Source organism: Pteropus medius, unplaced genomic scaffold (genome assembly GCF_902729225.1).
Source record: "Pteropus medius unplaced genomic scaffold, Ma_sr-lr_union100, whole genome shotgun sequence".
Classification (NCBI taxonomy): domain Eukaryota; kingdom Metazoa; phylum Chordata; class Mammalia; order Chiroptera; family Pteropodidae; genus Pteropus; species Pteropus medius.
In genome coordinates this window covers 23,978-40,950 of record NW_024346819.1, presented here as the reverse complement: position 1 = coordinate 40,950, position 16,973 = coordinate 23,978, and the positions used below count along the sequence as shown (strand labels likewise).

The following is a 16,973-nucleotide window of genomic DNA, read 5'->3' as shown; positions in this document are numbered from 1 at the left end:
CGAAAGCAGACTGGTGGAGCCCAGAGGTGGGGCCTGGCCAGGGGCTGACACGTGACAAACACGGGACGTGCTCTGGACCCCGAAGCTCGGGCAGGGAACTGTGGGGAGCAGGGAGCCACCAGCCCCTCAGCGCTCTGGACCGAGGAGGGACACGGAGGACAGACACCTGACGCTCCTGCTCTGGGCCTGTTCTCTAGATGAGTTCTGTCTGATGCACCACGTCCCTTGAAGGCGTTTAGGTTGATTCTAACAGAATCTACAGCACCCTGGTCAGCGAAATTAGGAGCCCCGGAGTTAGCAATGGAAATGGGTGAGTTAAGAAAGCGAGTTAGTGATTGGCCACACTGACCCTAGTATTAAAATAAAATCAGATCACAGATTATGCTTTAAATAACCAGGACACTCAATCAGCGTTTAAGTTAAGCCAAACAGCTTTCATGGATTCCTAAAAAGAAAATTACCACTTCGAACAAATCACAGGCTTCAGTATTAGCAGAAGATGAGAACTGCGGAAAGCTTCATTCGTACAGCACGTGAGAAAAGCAGCTGCCTAGCGGAGAGACGGGAGAAACGCGGGGACGCGCGCCCGGCGGCCACGGGCGGTACTCACCCCGTTCCACTCCACGCTCATACTCACTTCCTCGCCCCCGTCAGGGCCGCTCTCGTACTTGACCACGTCCACGTTGAGGCTCTCGCGGCTTCTGCGCTTCTCCGTGCTCTCAGGGTCATTCAGCACTTCAGCCACTCTCTGCTTGTGAGCTGTATCGAGACCCTGCGGGTTGGGGGAGAGGGGCCACCCGTTAGCACTGCGCCTTGGGAGGAACGGCCCAGACAGCGGAAGGACACTGGAGAGACCGAACAGCTCTTGAACACCAGATGGAGCGTAAGAGCAGTGATTCTTGGGGACGTACACGTGAGACTTGTGCCTTTCACTGTCTGTCAACTCTACTTCAGATTAAAGACACTACGAGCAAAGACTGAGTCCCAGTGAATGAGCAGCACGCTCCAGGATCTAGAAGCGACGTGCACTGAGGCACGTGAAGTCAACCTGCTTCTAAATCAGGACTGACGGGCGGGCAGGTGGGAGGGACGCGCTGACGGGTAACAAAGTATTCACGGCAGAATCCAGGTGGCGAGTGCGCGGGTGCAAAACTCTCCCACATTCTCTATGTTTGGAATATCTCATCATAAGATGCTGGGAAAATGCCCAGTTTTTAACACTTTAACACTAAATCCCTCGTGTTTCGCACCTCCAAAGTAAGCCCGTGATCGAAAACTCATGGATGCCTTTATTCTCAGCATAACGTTTCAAAAACTAGCCGCTAGTTTACAAGAGGCATCCTGAGAGCAAACACTCAGGCTTGCGGGAAGAAGCACTCGTCTAGCTTTCTCAACGACGACGGCGCACGTGGTTGGGTTAACACATAACTGGATTAAGACCCAACAGCAACTTCTCACGTGGGTTTGAGTACGATCTGGTGACCACGGTGTGACATGCCTTGTGTTCTAAACGGGATTTCAACCCGACCAGCTGGTGCAAATACTGCACCTTTGCTGACTTCCGCCGTCGTCCTCAGGAGGCACAAACTCCAGGACGCGCTGTGGCAACCTTGAGGGCAAAGCGGCTGTGGCCCCGCCTAGCGGGAGGAGCCCATTCTCAGCACAGCAGCAGCAATCCTTCCTTCAAGTTCCTGTGACCCCCGACTCCAGACTCTGCTCATTTAATAAACATCACCGCACACTTTAAAACAAAGCCCATCCTGGTGACGGCACTCCTGATGACAGGCCATGGCATACGAGACCCAGAGTGAGCTCCAGACGGCCTGAGCCCCGCCCTGGCACAGCAGACACACAGCCTGGGCTGCGTCCTATCCAACAGCAGTCAGAAACCCCGGGTAGGTGCCAGCACCCGGCGGAGGGGCTCCCCGAGGTGCCGCCGACAGGACCTTGGCCAAGTCTCCAATCGCTCTGCATGGACTTTTGAGAGAAAAAACTTCTAAGGTATAGGAGGAATTTAAATCCCAGCCAAAACGTGGCCATAAACGAATAGCCACATAAGAGGCTACACATACGCCATTTTTTGGGGGGGAGGGAACCCATATCTGCTTCTCCAGTCCTAAAAATATAAAACAAACCATCACCTTTCTGTATATATTGAAAGAGAGAATTAAGTTAACTCTCTACTCTGAAAACTGGTCATTTAAAGGCAAGAGCCTTTTCTGGTATTTCTTTTACAAGTTATATTTTAGCACGACTAAAACGACTGCTGACGAGGGAAAGGGCTTCAGCAGTTCCAACTTCTCACTGCTGAGCACGCCCACCGCGTGGGCCACGCTTGGGCTGTCACTCACCATGGGGACACGTGGGCCGTTTCTACGTTGGGACGGCTGTGCCCCATGAGGACCTGCGCACGCGCACTTCGGCCCCCTTACAGAGGCTGTACTTGCGAATTCACCTACTTGCCAAAATTATTTGTAATCCGAAGAGCCACATCTGCCCTGCTTGCAGTCATTTGCAGACATGCAGACTGGCGAAAAATGTGAGTCACCTGATGTGCGCGTCCGCAGCTGAAATCCAGTACGGTGACATTCTGCTTTGCTTTATCTCATACTCTAAACAGTTCTCCCCGGCGAAATCACTTAGCGGCACGTTGTTTGCATTTTTGTTCTTTTTGTTGGAGTTCCTGCTGTTTAAAATGGCCCAAGCGTAGCACTGAGGTGCTGTCCAATGTTCCTAAGCACACGAAGGCTGGGACGAGGCTCACGGAGCGAACGCCCGTGTCAGCCTTCCTGCAGGCATGAGCGACATGAGCAGCACTGGCCGTGAATTTGGAACTCACAAATCAACAGCATATCCTAACTATGGCATCTTTAAGCAGAAACACACGCAGAACAAGGTTACGTACTGATCAGTTGATGAAATGTGATCAGTGGCTCACAGGAACCTAACTCTGCATCTTCCTCTAGGAAATTTGCTAATTCACGTTCACAGCAACTTTACAAAACCGAATGACCACGAATAACGAGGCTCGCCTGGACCTGTCCGACTGCCTGTGTGTGTGTGACAACTCTGGGCCGGGAGTGGAGCGCCTGGGCCATCCAACCATCCCAGCTTCTCTCCCGAAGGAACCACCAGACTTTGCCCCAGCGGCCGCCCCATTTTATGTCCCCACCAGCAGTGCCCACGGGCTCCAATTTCTCCACATCATGGCCAACACTTTTTTCTTTTTTCTTTTTTTATTGCAGCCGCCCTAGTGGGTACAAAGAGGTATCTCGCCATGGTTTTGATCTGCATTCCCCTAACGACTAATGACGCTGAGCATTTTTCGTGTGCTTGTTGGCATTGGTGTATCATCTTCAGAGAAATGTCTATTCATGTTTTCAGCTCATTTTTTAATCAGGAGGTCCTTTTGTCTTTACACATTCTGGATACCAGGCCCGCATCAGATATGTGATTTGCAAATATTTTCACCCATTCTGTGGGCATCTTTTCACTTTCTTGGTAGTGTCCTTGAATGCACAAAGATATCTAATTTTGGTGAATCTGACTGAGTTTTTCTTTCGCTGCTTGTGTCCTGGTGTCATATTTGCAAACTTTTAAACGATATAATCTTATTGGTACAAACTAAAGCACTAAAGACTTTCTTTTTTCCTAAATCAAGATTTCAGTAAGTCACATAAAAACAGAATCATCAGACTCAAAATTCAAATGAGTAAGTGAAACGTAGGAGGTTTGACTAACCTGTTTACGTGACCTCATGGCTGCTTCTTCCAATGTTTCTGCAGCTTCAAATTTGCCTTGGCGTCTGTAAAGTGCCCCAAGGTTTTTCAAAGTAGTTGTAACAGTTGGACTAAAAGAAAACATATGATACACAGAACTGTTATAAACATAAGTTTTACAGCGACCGCTATCAATACCAAGTAATCTAAAGGACTAGTACCTTATATTCGGTTAAAAATATTTTTTACATTTCTGTGGTATTTTTAAATGTAAAATACATTTATATATGTCTGCTTCTCCGTCGAGCACCCCTGCCTAGCAGCCATATGGGGCAGCAGGCTGACCCCCAGGCTCCCTGCAGAGGCCTCTGCCCTGGGCCCTGCAGCTGCGTGTGGCTCGCAGGCCGCTGGCAGCTGTCCGCGCTGGCTCGGTGTAGTGAGCATCGTGCTCCCCGTGGAGACACAGACTATTCCATGTCAGGCAGTGAGAAGGACATGGCGTTCTTAACGCTGCCATCCACCTTCTCCCTTCCATCCACAAGCAGAGGGGACACGGACGACCCCAAGCCCATGCACAGGACGACTGCCGCCTTGTGAGGGAATGACAAAGCAGAGACAGAGGGCTGCGTCTCTGTGCTCCACAGAGCGGTCTTACTAAAAGCAAGAAATAAACCTGCTCGATTCGGTACAGACAGGAACTTCGGGAGACCTTCTCTTCACTAGTGACAGGCACAGTGGGTACAGAAATCGAAACTGTGCTCATCTCGGAGACAGCGACAGTGGCGGGGAACAAAGCACAGAGTCAACAGGCGGTGAGCACTTCGGGAACCCAGACTAGGGGCCCAGCTTTTCCCGAAAGAGATGGCTCGTAACGGAGTCTCAGAGGACGAGTTAGCACTGAGACAGGAAAAGCAGGAACGGAGATCAGGTCGGAAGAGGAAACCAGGGCGCCAGCGGCAGCCTGGCGAGTGCAGGCGGCGAGCCCGGGCCCACACTCTGCCCATGGCAGACACGGAGTCCCTGGGCAGCGAGGAAGCGGGGGTGCAGTTTAGGGTCACAGCAGCATCCTGCCCGCAGCATCCTGGACACATGCCTGTGACGTGCTGGCCTTTGCAGGTCTGCTGCCTATTTGCCATGAGTTGGCTCTAAGGCCACTTTGAAGACTGTGTCCCTATCTAGCTCCCTCCTCCTCCTGCGATTTGGTGGTAAGTCCTAAACAAAGCGATATTAGCAGACGGAACCCAAACTTTACGCATATCACCCCCACTACGCAGCTTCCATATGTTTAAGTTACCTTACAAAGTTACGGGGTTTGCACTGGAGTCTGGGAAAATGAGGGACTCTGCCACCACCCGTCCGAAGGTGCTTCACGCACACAACGGTCGTTTCCGAGCTGCCTTCACAGCTCCAGTGCCTTCCACAGCAGTTTTGTTTTTCCAGTTAAATAAACATACCTATCGACTTTGCAGGCTTTGTACCAGCCGCCATACTCTCCGAAGGATGTCCCGTCCTTCTGCTTTCCCTAAATTGTAAAAAATTATTTTGAATGAGCAATTATCGTGAAAGCAATATATCCAATTTAGAAAACCTCTCCGAACGGCACCCTCTTACTTTGCATTCTTCTCTTTCTTCGGCGTGCATCCAGATGGGTTTATTTTCATCTAGGGGAGAAAAAAATCATACACTAAACTGAAGCACTAGTACCCAGTGGGCAGAAGTTTCCTCAAATCAGGAACTGCAAGGTTTTTGTTGTTTTTCACATCATCCTTCTTAGATATCACTTCTCACAACTGGGCAGGTGGCGTCCACTTGGCGGGAAAGGCCTATGAGGACAGAACTAGACCACAAGAAACAAGTAGGAAGTGACTGTCATGTGTAGCCTTGTGGACAGAAGATGTGGAATCAAATGTGCCCAGATCGGGTACACAGCAAAACCAGACACACAGAAAGGTCCCTACCCTGAAATTTTAATGCTAGAATCCGCACACAACACTTGGGAGTTTTAAAATTTGAGCAACCTAGCATTAAACAAAAAGTCTAACAAAAAGTAGTAAAATGTTGGGAGAAAAGATACGAAATCAATATTCCTTTAAAGTTTCCTTAACTATCAAGAACATTAATACATACCATTCATTTGAAGTTTCTAGACAACTAGCATAGCCATAACACAGAGGATAAGCAGTCTTCAAAATGCAGTTTATAAAAATATTCTCATGGCATGGAAAATGCTTAAGCTACAAGTATAAAAGAAAACAAGCAGAACCCATGGTCACGTGTAAAGCGTGGCTTCAACTCCGTGAATCACTAGGCACAGAAAGGAAGACATCCGAAAAGGTAGATGACGAGGGTGTTGAGGTGGTGGGTGGCCGCCAGGCCCCGTCTCCGCGTGAGTTCTCGAGGTGCCCGCAGTGAGCATCGACGAGGGGAAAGGGCCTGCGCTCCCACCCTGTCTGACCGCTCGGCCACTACCGAGCCCCGGCGGTCACTCAGCGTGCGGCGTCTTCGCTCCTAAAATGGGGGAATGTCTGACCCACTCCACGGGACTGTGAGAAAACTAAGATCACGCGTTTAAACCGCTCCGCTGACTACACGTGGTTAGCAACCACCAGTGCCACGTTACAGCAGAATGAGCCGTCGTAGATTCCGGGTGTCTGTGTTTGATTTTTGTATGTGCCTGTTTACGTTCTCAGGAGTACAGAGGTCTCAGCCCTGCGTCCTCACCAGGGATGCTGGGCAGCCTCCACTCAGCCGAACTGCAGACAGCGCTCAGTGCTGACCTGTTAAGAGTCCCCTCTTCTTAATAAAATGTTTTTAAATACAGGCGGATTAAGCATAAAATAAGTGTAAGACAGTTCTTAAATCCTGATAATCCCCATGGTCAAGACTGGTTTTCAGAGAGCGAACAGTATTTAAAACTCACAAACACTGTTACTTAGCACAGTATTAGCTCCACCTGCCAAACTAATTCTGCTGATTCATTTCCTGACAACAAACCAGGTCACGAATTCCAATGCACGTGCTGGGAGCAAGGAAAGGCCCGTGACATGGGAGGGTGTGCACTGAGCATAAGAGGACACGCTGGCATCTCGCCTGAAGGGAAAAAATGCCTTCTATCCTTTTAACATCAGTACAGAGGATGAATCCAGGCCTAAAAAGACGACTTCTAACTAGAACCCAATTAACTGACTTCATGCACCACTTTTAGCAAAAACAAGCAAATCACAAAGAAACAGTGCTCCTGAGAACAGAATTTGTGAAAAGCAGCAGTGGGAGGTGGCCTGGGCTCCACCTAGGACCAGGCAGACGAGGACGAGGCTCCAGGGAGGCGCAGTCGCCCGCCTCACAGTGGTGAACCTGGGGCACCACTGTGTGCTGCCAGCGAGGGCTACTGCCCCACTCACCAACAGAGGGGAAGAAACTAGTATGCTCTTCGAAACTTTACAACAATGGTTTCTAGAAACTCCATAATAGAAAAAAGGTATTAGCCAGAACCTCTTCTCCACACATTCTAAGGTTTCCTGCACACTAGTTACGGCCGTCTCTTTCTGAACATCTTACGTAACACCACACGGAGGAAAAAGTGAATGTTTCATTGAGCAATCTTAATCCGATAAAATATTTACTCCAAAACTGTGTATCATGTGCCAATACTAATTTAAGGAACATGAAGCAGATGAGCCTTGGCTCTTACGACAGCTGTGTGACCCGGCAGGCCTAGGCGGGGTCGAGTTCCTTTTTCTGACAGGTGGCACTGGTGCTGCTGGTCCCCAACAGCACTTTGGGACCCACTGGATGACAGGACACTCTAGAAAATGTTAGTGTCTCCAGGGGGGCTTTCTAGACTTGGTGCATCTAGGCCATGCCTGAAGAGAGCAGCGTGAAAAGCTGTGAGGAGGGTAGCCCATCGCCCCTCACCACGGGGTGCACGACCCCGCTGAGTTATCAGGGACACCAGGCATGTACGTGGTGTCCCACCACGTTCACTGGATGACGAATGAGCGGACGGGCCAACGAACGTGCAGGCTGGGCCACGCCCTCTCCACTAAACGCTACGTGGAAAATCGTCTCTAAAATTCAAACTAAATCTTATTTTGGAAATACTGTGATGTCTTGGGTAGCACCAATTTCAAGCCGGAAATAACCATTTTTCAGGCATCCTACAAAGCATCTGCAGTCTACGGCCATGCCACCCTGAACAAGCCCGATCCTGTCTGACCTCAGAAGCTAAGCAGGGTCGGGCCTGGTTAGCACTTGGATGGGAGACCACCTAGGAAGACCAGGTGCTGCAGATGTAAAAAATAATAAATAAGGGACTGTAAGCTGACAAGGTCCTTGCAATCTATGAGGTCAAACAAGGGTTGCCTCATCTAAAAAATAAAATAAAAATAAAAAAGCATCTGCTCAGACACAGAGTCTATTTCTTACCGTCTACAGAACCAAACTCCCTTTCATGCGCACGGGTGAGAATCTCCTTGTACAGTGTCTCTGCCTGCTTGAATTTCCCTTGCTTCAGGTAGCAGGAGGCCTAAAGGAAAAGAGAGAGCTCAGCATTCCGCACACGCAAGCGAGGCGGGTTCTGACCCCTCGGGTTCAGGGCCAGTGCCCTGAACAGCGCTGCGCCTCCGCCCACGTACCAGGTTGTTCTTCGTTTTGGCCACATTGGGGTCGTCGGGCCCCAGCTTTGTCTGGTAGATGTCCAGGGCCCTCTGGTAATAGTACTCCACTTCCTCGTACTTGCCCTGGTTCTGGCACAGTAAGGCCAAGTTATTTAGCTGCTTGGCGACGTCAGGGTGATCCTTTCCCAAAACCTGCAGACAGGAGGTGGCGCGTCAGCAGCACGCACTGACTGCTTCTCCAGCACCCAGCCCCCCTCCACCCGCGAGGGTCCTTCTCGGCGTCAGTGCGATGGGGCCTCACGGCCAGGCTTCCCATCCTTAAATGGCTCCCGTGCCAGGGAATAACGAAAAGAACTAGGGCTTTGTGAACTCTTATTCTTGGGGGCAGGGAGGGCAGCATGCTGATCTCCACGTACTGAGCCTTCGCTAATCCTCACACCCACCCTGCAGGGCGGGCACCACCCCCGGCACGGCGGGCTGAGCCAGGCTGCCGTGTGGCTATGCCTGCAGGTTCCAGCAGAGCCTGTACCAGACCCAGGCCTTCCAGCCCCAAATGCTGCGCAGCCCCCGTTCCTGTTGCACCAGCCTCCCAAGGAGACCCCTGGCCCCTGCAGCCGGCGGACACGCCCCTCACAGGCAGACCGAGTCCTCTACGTCCCTTCCCAGTTCAAGCTCCCCTGCAGGGCTGCTCCGACCTGCTGTCCCGGTGGCCCATGCTCTTCTCCCCACCCCGACTCATGCTTCACGTCGCTCCTCAGGCCCCTCGGGGAGAGAAGGGAGACCTCAGCCCAGGCCCACCCAGCTAACTCACAAGCACCTCACCTGGCTTTATTCTCTCTGCGGTATCACTACCTGAAACAACCTGATTTATCTGCTCAGTCTTTTACCGCCCAGCTCCCAGCCATTAAAACGTAAGCGCCCAGAGGACAAACTCTTCGTCTTCTCCACCAATGCACTCTGATGGAGGGACAAACACCAAACCACGTCCGTGGTACCTTGAACAAGCGATCTGCTCTCTCCACTCTGTGCTCTCACCTAGGTGGTCCCCAGGGAGGCATGCAGACGCACACCCCACCTTCTGAGTACCCCCTCTGCATACGCCCCGATTTGCATGGGCCAACCTGGCTGCCTTTTGAGGTTGTCCACCTTACTGAATGAGTTATTGTCACTAAATGGTCCGTAACGACACATCTCAGTGATCATTTCTCAGAACTGAAAACTGACACGTGGAATTGGCCACGCGTGGCCGCCGCACCTTCTCTCTGATCTCCAGGGCCCTCTTACACAGCGGCTCCGCCTCCTTGTACTTGCCCCTCTTGCCGTACAGCACTGCGAGGTTGTTCAGCGTCGCTGCCACCTACAACACAGAGGGGACCGTGAAGGATGACGAATGATCCAACAGGTGTGCAAGCGCACTCCCAGCCGATGGAGGACCGCGAATTCCGTCAAAGCAAGAGAGCCTTTCACTGTAACCCAGATGACACGAATGACAAATGCTGCAGGACACTGATGCGAAATGTCAACATCAACAAGACCTTGATTGTTTTCAATTTCACTGGAAGCCATAAAGCCAACCAAAACAGATCTGTATGCAAATCTGACTGGATTTCAATAAAAAGACGATATAAATTCTTCAGAAAAAAATTTATAGAAGTACATGCGATTTGATTTAAGATCAAAAAATAGAGCACGTGATCCACGAGGTGGAGGTGGTAAGCTGATTACTTGTGCACCGGCACATGCTAAGGGAAGGCTCACAGCAGGGGGCTGATCGCCGCAGGAAGTGAAGAGCCTACCTGTGCCATCGGGCGGAAAGGCAGCTCTTAACCCTTCCCTGTTGAGTTTAATGTTAAAATCAGTTGGATTTAAAAACGTACCAGGGAACATAAGACATAAAAAGAATGAAAGAAGCAGATATACAAACCGCGGGATGATCTTTGCCCAAAGTTTTTTCGCGGATGGCCAAGGCATCATTCAGTAGATTAGCTGCGTCTTTGTATTTATTCTGGTCTCTGAAAGGAAAAACACACATTGAAGTGTTTTAGATGAGGCTTACTAAATCTTTTTAAAATGTAATATTGGAACTACAGAAATAAGAGCTAAGCTTCAACTAATTAAAAAATACAATTCAGTTATTAAAACTGTTAAAAATACCCTTCGCGTAGGAGGAAGGACTCTTCAAGTCATGTAATGGCAAGGGGGGCTTGGAGTCCGGCCTACTGGCTCTGACCTGGCCCTGTGCAGCCCAGGGCAGTGCACAGACTGTCGTGTGGCATCAGACAGCACTGATCCCAGGCTCTGCCAATTAATGGCTGGATGGCAGCTTTGGGACATTAAGTGGCCTTCTGCAGTCCCAGTTGGCCTGTCAATAAAATATACTACTAACTCACAGAGTTACTGTAAGAGGCTGATAACATGCTACGTGGACACTGAAAAAAACCTCATTAAAAATAAGTACAATACATAGCAGTGTCTTAATCCGGCAAACGATTTGCCCTCACTTACTCGAGAAAGGAGGGACGAAGTCTTAGTGACTGTGGTAAAGGAAGGCCACTACCAGCCCCAGCCCACCGAGTTCCAGGGTGCCGACCGACAATGTGACTGCACACAAGTCATCTGCTTTGCGAGACTCAGTACACGTATTTCTCAACTGAAGAAAAACAGTTGCCCAGCAAGGCTTTGCCCTGCAGCAGCCAGACTGCCCTACGGAACATGGGAATGGCTATAAGACACCTAGACCCAGACGCACACTGATTCTGGCCAAGTTATTGTTCTTTTCCCTCTTCGATCATCCTCCGACACGTTATTACAAACTGGCTCAAACTTTTTGTGCAAGGTCCCAAGTATGAAATAAAGTTTCAAAAACTAGTAGACAATTACAAACAATTAACTCCCTCAGAGTGGTATGACAGCTAAATGAGATGGGGTACACTGAGTGCTCTCAGAGCTGTGACATGCCATAAAATGCAAGGGGCTCTTAATGAGCCAACAGCAAGATCATGCCAAGAGCTATTCACTTAGATGTGGCCCAATCCAATGGCAATCAGCCTCACCTGGACCCTGTTAGGAACCCAGCCCCGGCCCAGACCTGCTGAGTCTGTGACTCACTTAACATACCCACCAGGAAATTCAAACTCAAATGAAACCAGAAGTAAATCACTATAAGCATTAAAATCCTAACAGAAAAATGGGCAAGAGAGTGGAACACGCAGAGAGGGACCCAAATGACTACAAATGTATAATCAAAGAAATACAAATTCAAACACAACGCTGCGATTTCTATTGATAAAGACAAGGGGACGGCCAATGCCACCCAGGTTGGTAACAGTGGGGCAGGGGTGTGGACCAGCTCCCCCAGCCCGAAAAGCAGTTCAGCAAGAGGTACCAAGACGTGTAAAATGTCTTGTTTGTACGCTAACCCATTTTAGGAACTGATCTTAAAGAAAAACCCAAAATTCTGGACAGAAATTATGAAGATGTTCATCAGCATATTAGTGTCCCTTAGTACGGGAATAATGTAATAATGAGTTATGGCACAGCTACAGGATGCAATGTTCAACCTAAGTGTGAACATATATAAAGCTACTAATTTCTCTCACTTTTAACTGGCACGGGTAATGTTACCCTATAGTGTTAAGGGAAAACCCAAGACTCAAGTGAGGCCTCGGAAGCCCAGGGCCTGCACAGCGACGAGTGTGTGAGCATGCACACTTATGCACAGCAGCAGCGAAAACCCAGTCGTGTTCTGCGTGCGTTCTTACTTAGCTCATTGATAACAACGACGAGTGTTAGCCAAAAGCTCTCAGCTTGTTAGTAGACACACTTTTAAAACCCTTTCTGGAATAAAACTTAACATAATCAAGATTTTAAATGCAAATACCTATGACTAAGAAATTCCTACAGTATTTGCAAATAACCTAAATGTCCATCAATAGGAAACTCCCCCAAATTCAGCAACATCCCTAAAACAGAGCGCTGAGCAGTCACGGGACTATACTGCTGACCAAGCGCAGAGCTGCTGAGTGTCGTGACACGCACCCCCCGTTCTCTCCCGTGTGGATGCAGACGTCCCCCACCTCCAGACGGCCGGCTGTATCAGCCCACGTCTCCTCACCGAGCCCGTTTCTCCCTTACTCCCACACCGTCCCCATCATCGCTCAGGTCCCCGCTCTGGCTCCATCCCCAGGAGTGTCCACGAGCCTCCTGCTTGGCCACCCTGCCTCCAGGCCCTGGCCGTTCTATCCTGGGCACTGCACCAGACTAACTCTCATAAGACACAACCCGGGCACCATGGGCACCGCCCGAGGCCCAGCCCCACCCAGCCCCTCCTACCGCCGCTCCTCAGGGGCCGTCCAGCTTTGCCAAACTGGGTCAGGAGGGTGCCCCAAACTCACTCAAATCCACCTGCTAAACCCTACCCGCCCCGTGCAAGGCCCCGGCAAGCGCTCCTAAGCCCCCCGCGAGCCCGTCCCTGGCGCCTCCCCAGGACAAATCTCTCTGGTCGCGAACACGCCTGCGAGGTTCCGTCACCGCCACCGCAGTCTCCCCGCTTCTGATTATGGACGAATGTGAACGGCCCGTTTTCTGAACGGGGCTCTAAGTCCCTCTAGAAACAGATTTAGATCGTACTACTATTTGAGTACGTCACGTCTGCCAGAGCACCAGGTGTCACGTCCCCTACAATCCTTCCCGTGGCTCTCGAGCGGAGACTGTAATGACCTCCGTTTCAGTGAGGAAACCGAGGCTCAGAAAAGTTCGGAGCTCTGGAGTCTTCTGTCTGGCGGCCTTTGGCAGAGACACAACTGAATGCTCCTGACTTCAAACTCACGTTCTGCTTCCTCCTTGAGTACAGGAATTACTTAATTCATCCCTAGGGCCTCGCGGGAACCAGCCCGAAGTCTCAGCTATATGTGGGTCTTACAACCACCAAACCAATGAAGAAAACTAAAGCAGGCAACTGCAACCCACAAAACTGGAATGGCCATGGCAAACCAATCCCTCAGGGTCAAAACTTTCTCCCTCCTCGGCCCCTACTCACCTGGTCTGCTCAGCTAAGAGAGGTGAGCAAAGGGCCCCAACGCCACAGCGCAAGCTGGCCACCCCCATTCAGCGTGTTTACCAAGGGCCCAGTCAGGGAGCCGCTGGAGCACCTCCAGGGGCAGGGACCCAAACACGCCATCGTCCTCCAGGAGAAGGAAGACAAATTCAGACCCCACCCCTAAGGCCAGGCGTGACGTCGGAGCGCCAAAGAGAGGTGAGAGACAAGGTCAGGGGCACAGCGGGGGCACAGGGCAAGCAGACTCCTGGACGCAGGACGGAGAAGGCACTGATGTGGGCCTCGGCAGGCGGGGAGGGTGCTGGTGGCGCAGCGGGCAGGCCGCTGTGCACAGAAGGGACCCGCGGCACAGAACCCGGAGGGGACCAAGGGTGTGGTTGGGCCCCAGTGAAAGGTCCATGTGGGCTTTTCTTGAAAGGATGAGCTGAGTGGCTCGGGGCAGCATCTATTCTGCAGGTGACACTTTTGCCAGAGAGGTTGTTAAATGTTTTTAATTTAACTCCTGGCTGTTTGTACAGAAGTGAATGACACAGAAGAGTAGCTTGAACAGGTTTATAAAAATGTACTTCGAGGGCAAGTTCATTCGAAACGCCATCACTGGGTAAGATCGAGAGAATAAAGTGTAAAGTACTAGCCTGTACACCAAGGCCAGGATGTTCAGCATGGTGGCCACATCTGGGTGGTCGTGGCCAGACGTCTTCTCCAGGTCCTCCAGCGCCTGCTTGCAGAGGGGCACGGCCACCTCGTAGCGGCCCTGCGAGGCGTACTGGATGACCAGGTTGTGCAGGGTGCGCAGCCGCGCCGGGATCTCGTAGCCGCCCTGCTGGGCGGCGGCGGCGGCGCTGCTGTGTGGCTGCTGGACTGAAGAGACAGTGCCCGTCAGAGGCGCCTCGGGGGCGCCCAGACGCCACCCCCGCCCCGGACACCCTCCTCAAGCTCCGGCCCCCACGCCACGGGAACCCGCCCAGCACCCCTAAGCAAGCTGCGGGTGATGTGTCGGGGTGGCACGATGCCCCCGACAGGGAGCGAGACTGCTCTCAGCACCAAGAACACGGACTCTGCCTTCCCCTCCCAGGGCCCCACAGACCGGAGCGGGCCTGGTCCAACACCCCAGCAAGAAAACTACTTGAATTTCTCTTGGGACGCCCACCGATGACCCCAAGGGAACACGCCGCCTCCCGTCTGCCTGCTGACATCTCCCCACCACTCCCCACTTACTCCCCTGGCCGGGGTCATCGTCGTCATTTGGGAAAAGGTCGTCCAGGGGCTCTTTGGTGGAATCGTTGTCTTTATCCTCCTGTGAAACCAACCAGAATAACCTTAGTCTCACAAGTACTACGGATCCTGTACTGGACGCCTTCGACATAAATTTCACTTTAATTCTTAGAAAAGATGGTCTATTTTTAAGATCAAATATAAGATCACTCGCAATTTGGCTTATTCGCCAATTTAGTGAAGAGTAATAAAAAGCTGCCTGACAAACTCAAAACACTAAACGCAGGCAGGCCATGGCGCGGCGGGCAGAACTGAACGATGGCGTCTCCGGGCTTCAGAGCCCAAGCCCAGGGTCCTGAGGGGCTTCGAGCCCAGCGTACGTGCAACCATGAACATAGCCCGTCTCTGCACGCCACAGCACCGGAGGGCTAGATGTCCCCCCCGACCCCCAGGACCGAGAGCACTTTGAAACCTCCCAGCTGCAAAAGCCTGTGACTTAGATCGCCACAGCTCCGTGACCAGTGCAAGGTAAAAACAGAAGACGGTGTGACCAGGTGAGAAGCTGCACGGCCCGAGGACTCATCTGAGAAGCACGCACGTCACTGTCACAGTCCTACCCGGCCGCATGACCCGGATATACTCATAAAGGAACAGACAGACCTCACTGAGGAAGGGCCTATGAAGTAACCGGCCTGCATTCCTCAGAAGAACCAGTGTCATAAAAGACAGACGCTTCTTTCTCTGGAAAGGACTGTTCCAGAGAAAAGATGACTGAGGAGATATGTACAGTACATGCTCTTAAGCTAGATAACGAAATGGAGTAGAAAAATGCTAGAAAGGATTCTGTTGAAACAATCAACAAAAGTAGAATATGGACAGCAAAGCAGATGAAGCACTGAACCTGTTACATTTCTGAACTTGACCCTGACCCTGCATCCTACAAGAGAATGTCCTCATGCCGAGAACGTGCCCAGTGACAGCAAGGGACCGTGGCATGACGTGTGCCACCTACTCCAGCAGGGTTCAGAGGAACATCACTCGTGTACACGCCGGAAGGGGAGGCAGTTACTCGCTGAATCTCTTCTCCAAGGCAGACATTATTTTAAAAATAAAAAGTTTTAGAAGTCAGATTCTATGGAACCAGCTTCCCCCGCTCGACATGACCCAGTACCCCAGGTGCGTCACTGGCGCAGCCGCACGCCCACGCGGCCTGGGTCCCACGGCAGCCCACGGCAGGTTCTTAAGTCAAAACACTTCGTTGTTGGCCCTGAGCCAGAGATGCAAGAGACAAATACAGCAAGCCTAATAAAACAGGGTGCTATGGACTGTGTTCCCCCTGAAATCTTCTGCTGAATCCCTGCCCTTGGTGTGGCGGTTTTAAAGACCAGGTCTTTGGAGGGAATTAGGTTTAGACGAGGTCACAAGGGTGAGGCCCTCATGATGGGACTGGCGCCCTAATGAAAAGAGACACCAGAGTGTGTGCTCCCTCTCCCCGCCAACCCCACCACGTAAGGACACGGCAAGAGGGAGGTGGCCGTCTGTGAGCGGGAAGAGAACGCGTGCCAGGCACCGCCGGCGCTGGCGCCGGGCCTCGGGCTTCAGCCTCCAGGACCGTGAGGCCACAGCTCTGTTGCTCAGACCACGCGGTCTGTGGGATTTCGTCACGGCGGCCGCAGCCGACGAACCCCAGGCAGCGCAGGCCTGCTGGGGCGCTGGACCTCTCCAACAGCCTCCAGGAGAGGGTTCGCGCAGGAGACAGGTGCGGAGCTCACTGGCACACAGGGCATGTAGTGAACACGCCTAGCACCGTGTAAGCGTTTTAGAAGTATCAGCTCAAAATACAGAGTGGAATGCAGGCGTGGGTGCTCGAACAGAAAAGGGCCACTAGCGGAAGGACTGTTGAGCCCAAATAAAGGCTGTGGTTTCGTTAAGAGCTATGATTTTACCAAGTGTCCGGCTGCGGACTGGACGTTTGTGCCCGCCCCCGAATTCCTACGTTGGAGCCCGAGCCCTCAATGCAACGGTATCTGGAGATGGGGCCTCTAAGAGGTACTGTGGGCTAGACGAGGTCATGGAAGTGGGGCCACCGTGACAGGGCTAGTGTCCTTACGAGGAAGACACGAGCTCTCCATACCTCTGTCTCTCTCTTATAAGCTCCATGGGAGGCCGTGTGAGGGCACAACCAGGAAGAACGCCCCCACCAAACCCCGACCACGCTGACACCCTGACTCAGACTTGCAGCCTCCAGAACCGTGAGAAATGTCGTTTTATAAACCATGCAGCCTATAGTATTCTGTTTCCACGGCCGAGCAGACGAGGCACGTGCTACGGTGACGTAAGACCTAACGTTGGGGAAACCGGGTAAGG

The 16,973-nt window shown here is 51.7% G+C and overlaps 1 protein-coding gene and 1 pseudogene across 17 annotated transcripts in view; one reads left to right on the top strand and one right to left on the bottom strand.

The window, feature by feature from the left end:
* Positions 1-16,973, bottom strand: part of KLC1 (kinesin light chain 1) — a 50,281-nt gene that overhangs the window by 16,071 nt on the left and 17,237 nt on the right. For 9 of the 17 annotated variants that reach the window (XM_039876540.1, XM_039876545.1, XM_039876549.1 and 6 more), the window contains 10 exons: positions 14,610-14,688; positions 14,027-14,252; positions 10,260-10,347; positions 9,591-9,692; positions 8,354-8,527; positions 8,145-8,244; positions 5,331-5,380; positions 5,174-5,241; positions 3,742-3,850; positions 611-772 (listed from right to left, as the gene is read on the bottom strand). In XM_039876540.1, coding sequence (XP_039732474.1) covers positions 611-772; positions 3,742-3,850; positions 5,174-5,241; positions 5,331-5,380; positions 8,145-8,244; positions 8,354-8,527; positions 9,591-9,692; positions 10,260-10,347; positions 14,027-14,252; positions 14,610-14,688 — 1,158 coding nt within the window. Of the gene's footprint in view, positions 1-610; positions 773-3,741; positions 3,851-5,173; positions 5,242-5,330; positions 5,381-8,144; positions 8,245-8,353; positions 8,528-9,590; positions 9,693-10,131; positions 10,170-10,259; positions 10,348-14,026; positions 14,253-14,609; positions 14,689-16,973 lie in introns of those variants that run through there. The other 8 variants (XM_039876541.1, XM_039876542.1, XM_039876546.1 and 5 more) reach the window with 2 other exon arrangements.
* Positions 7,893-8,011, top strand: LOC120613993 (uncharacterized; annotated as a pseudogene).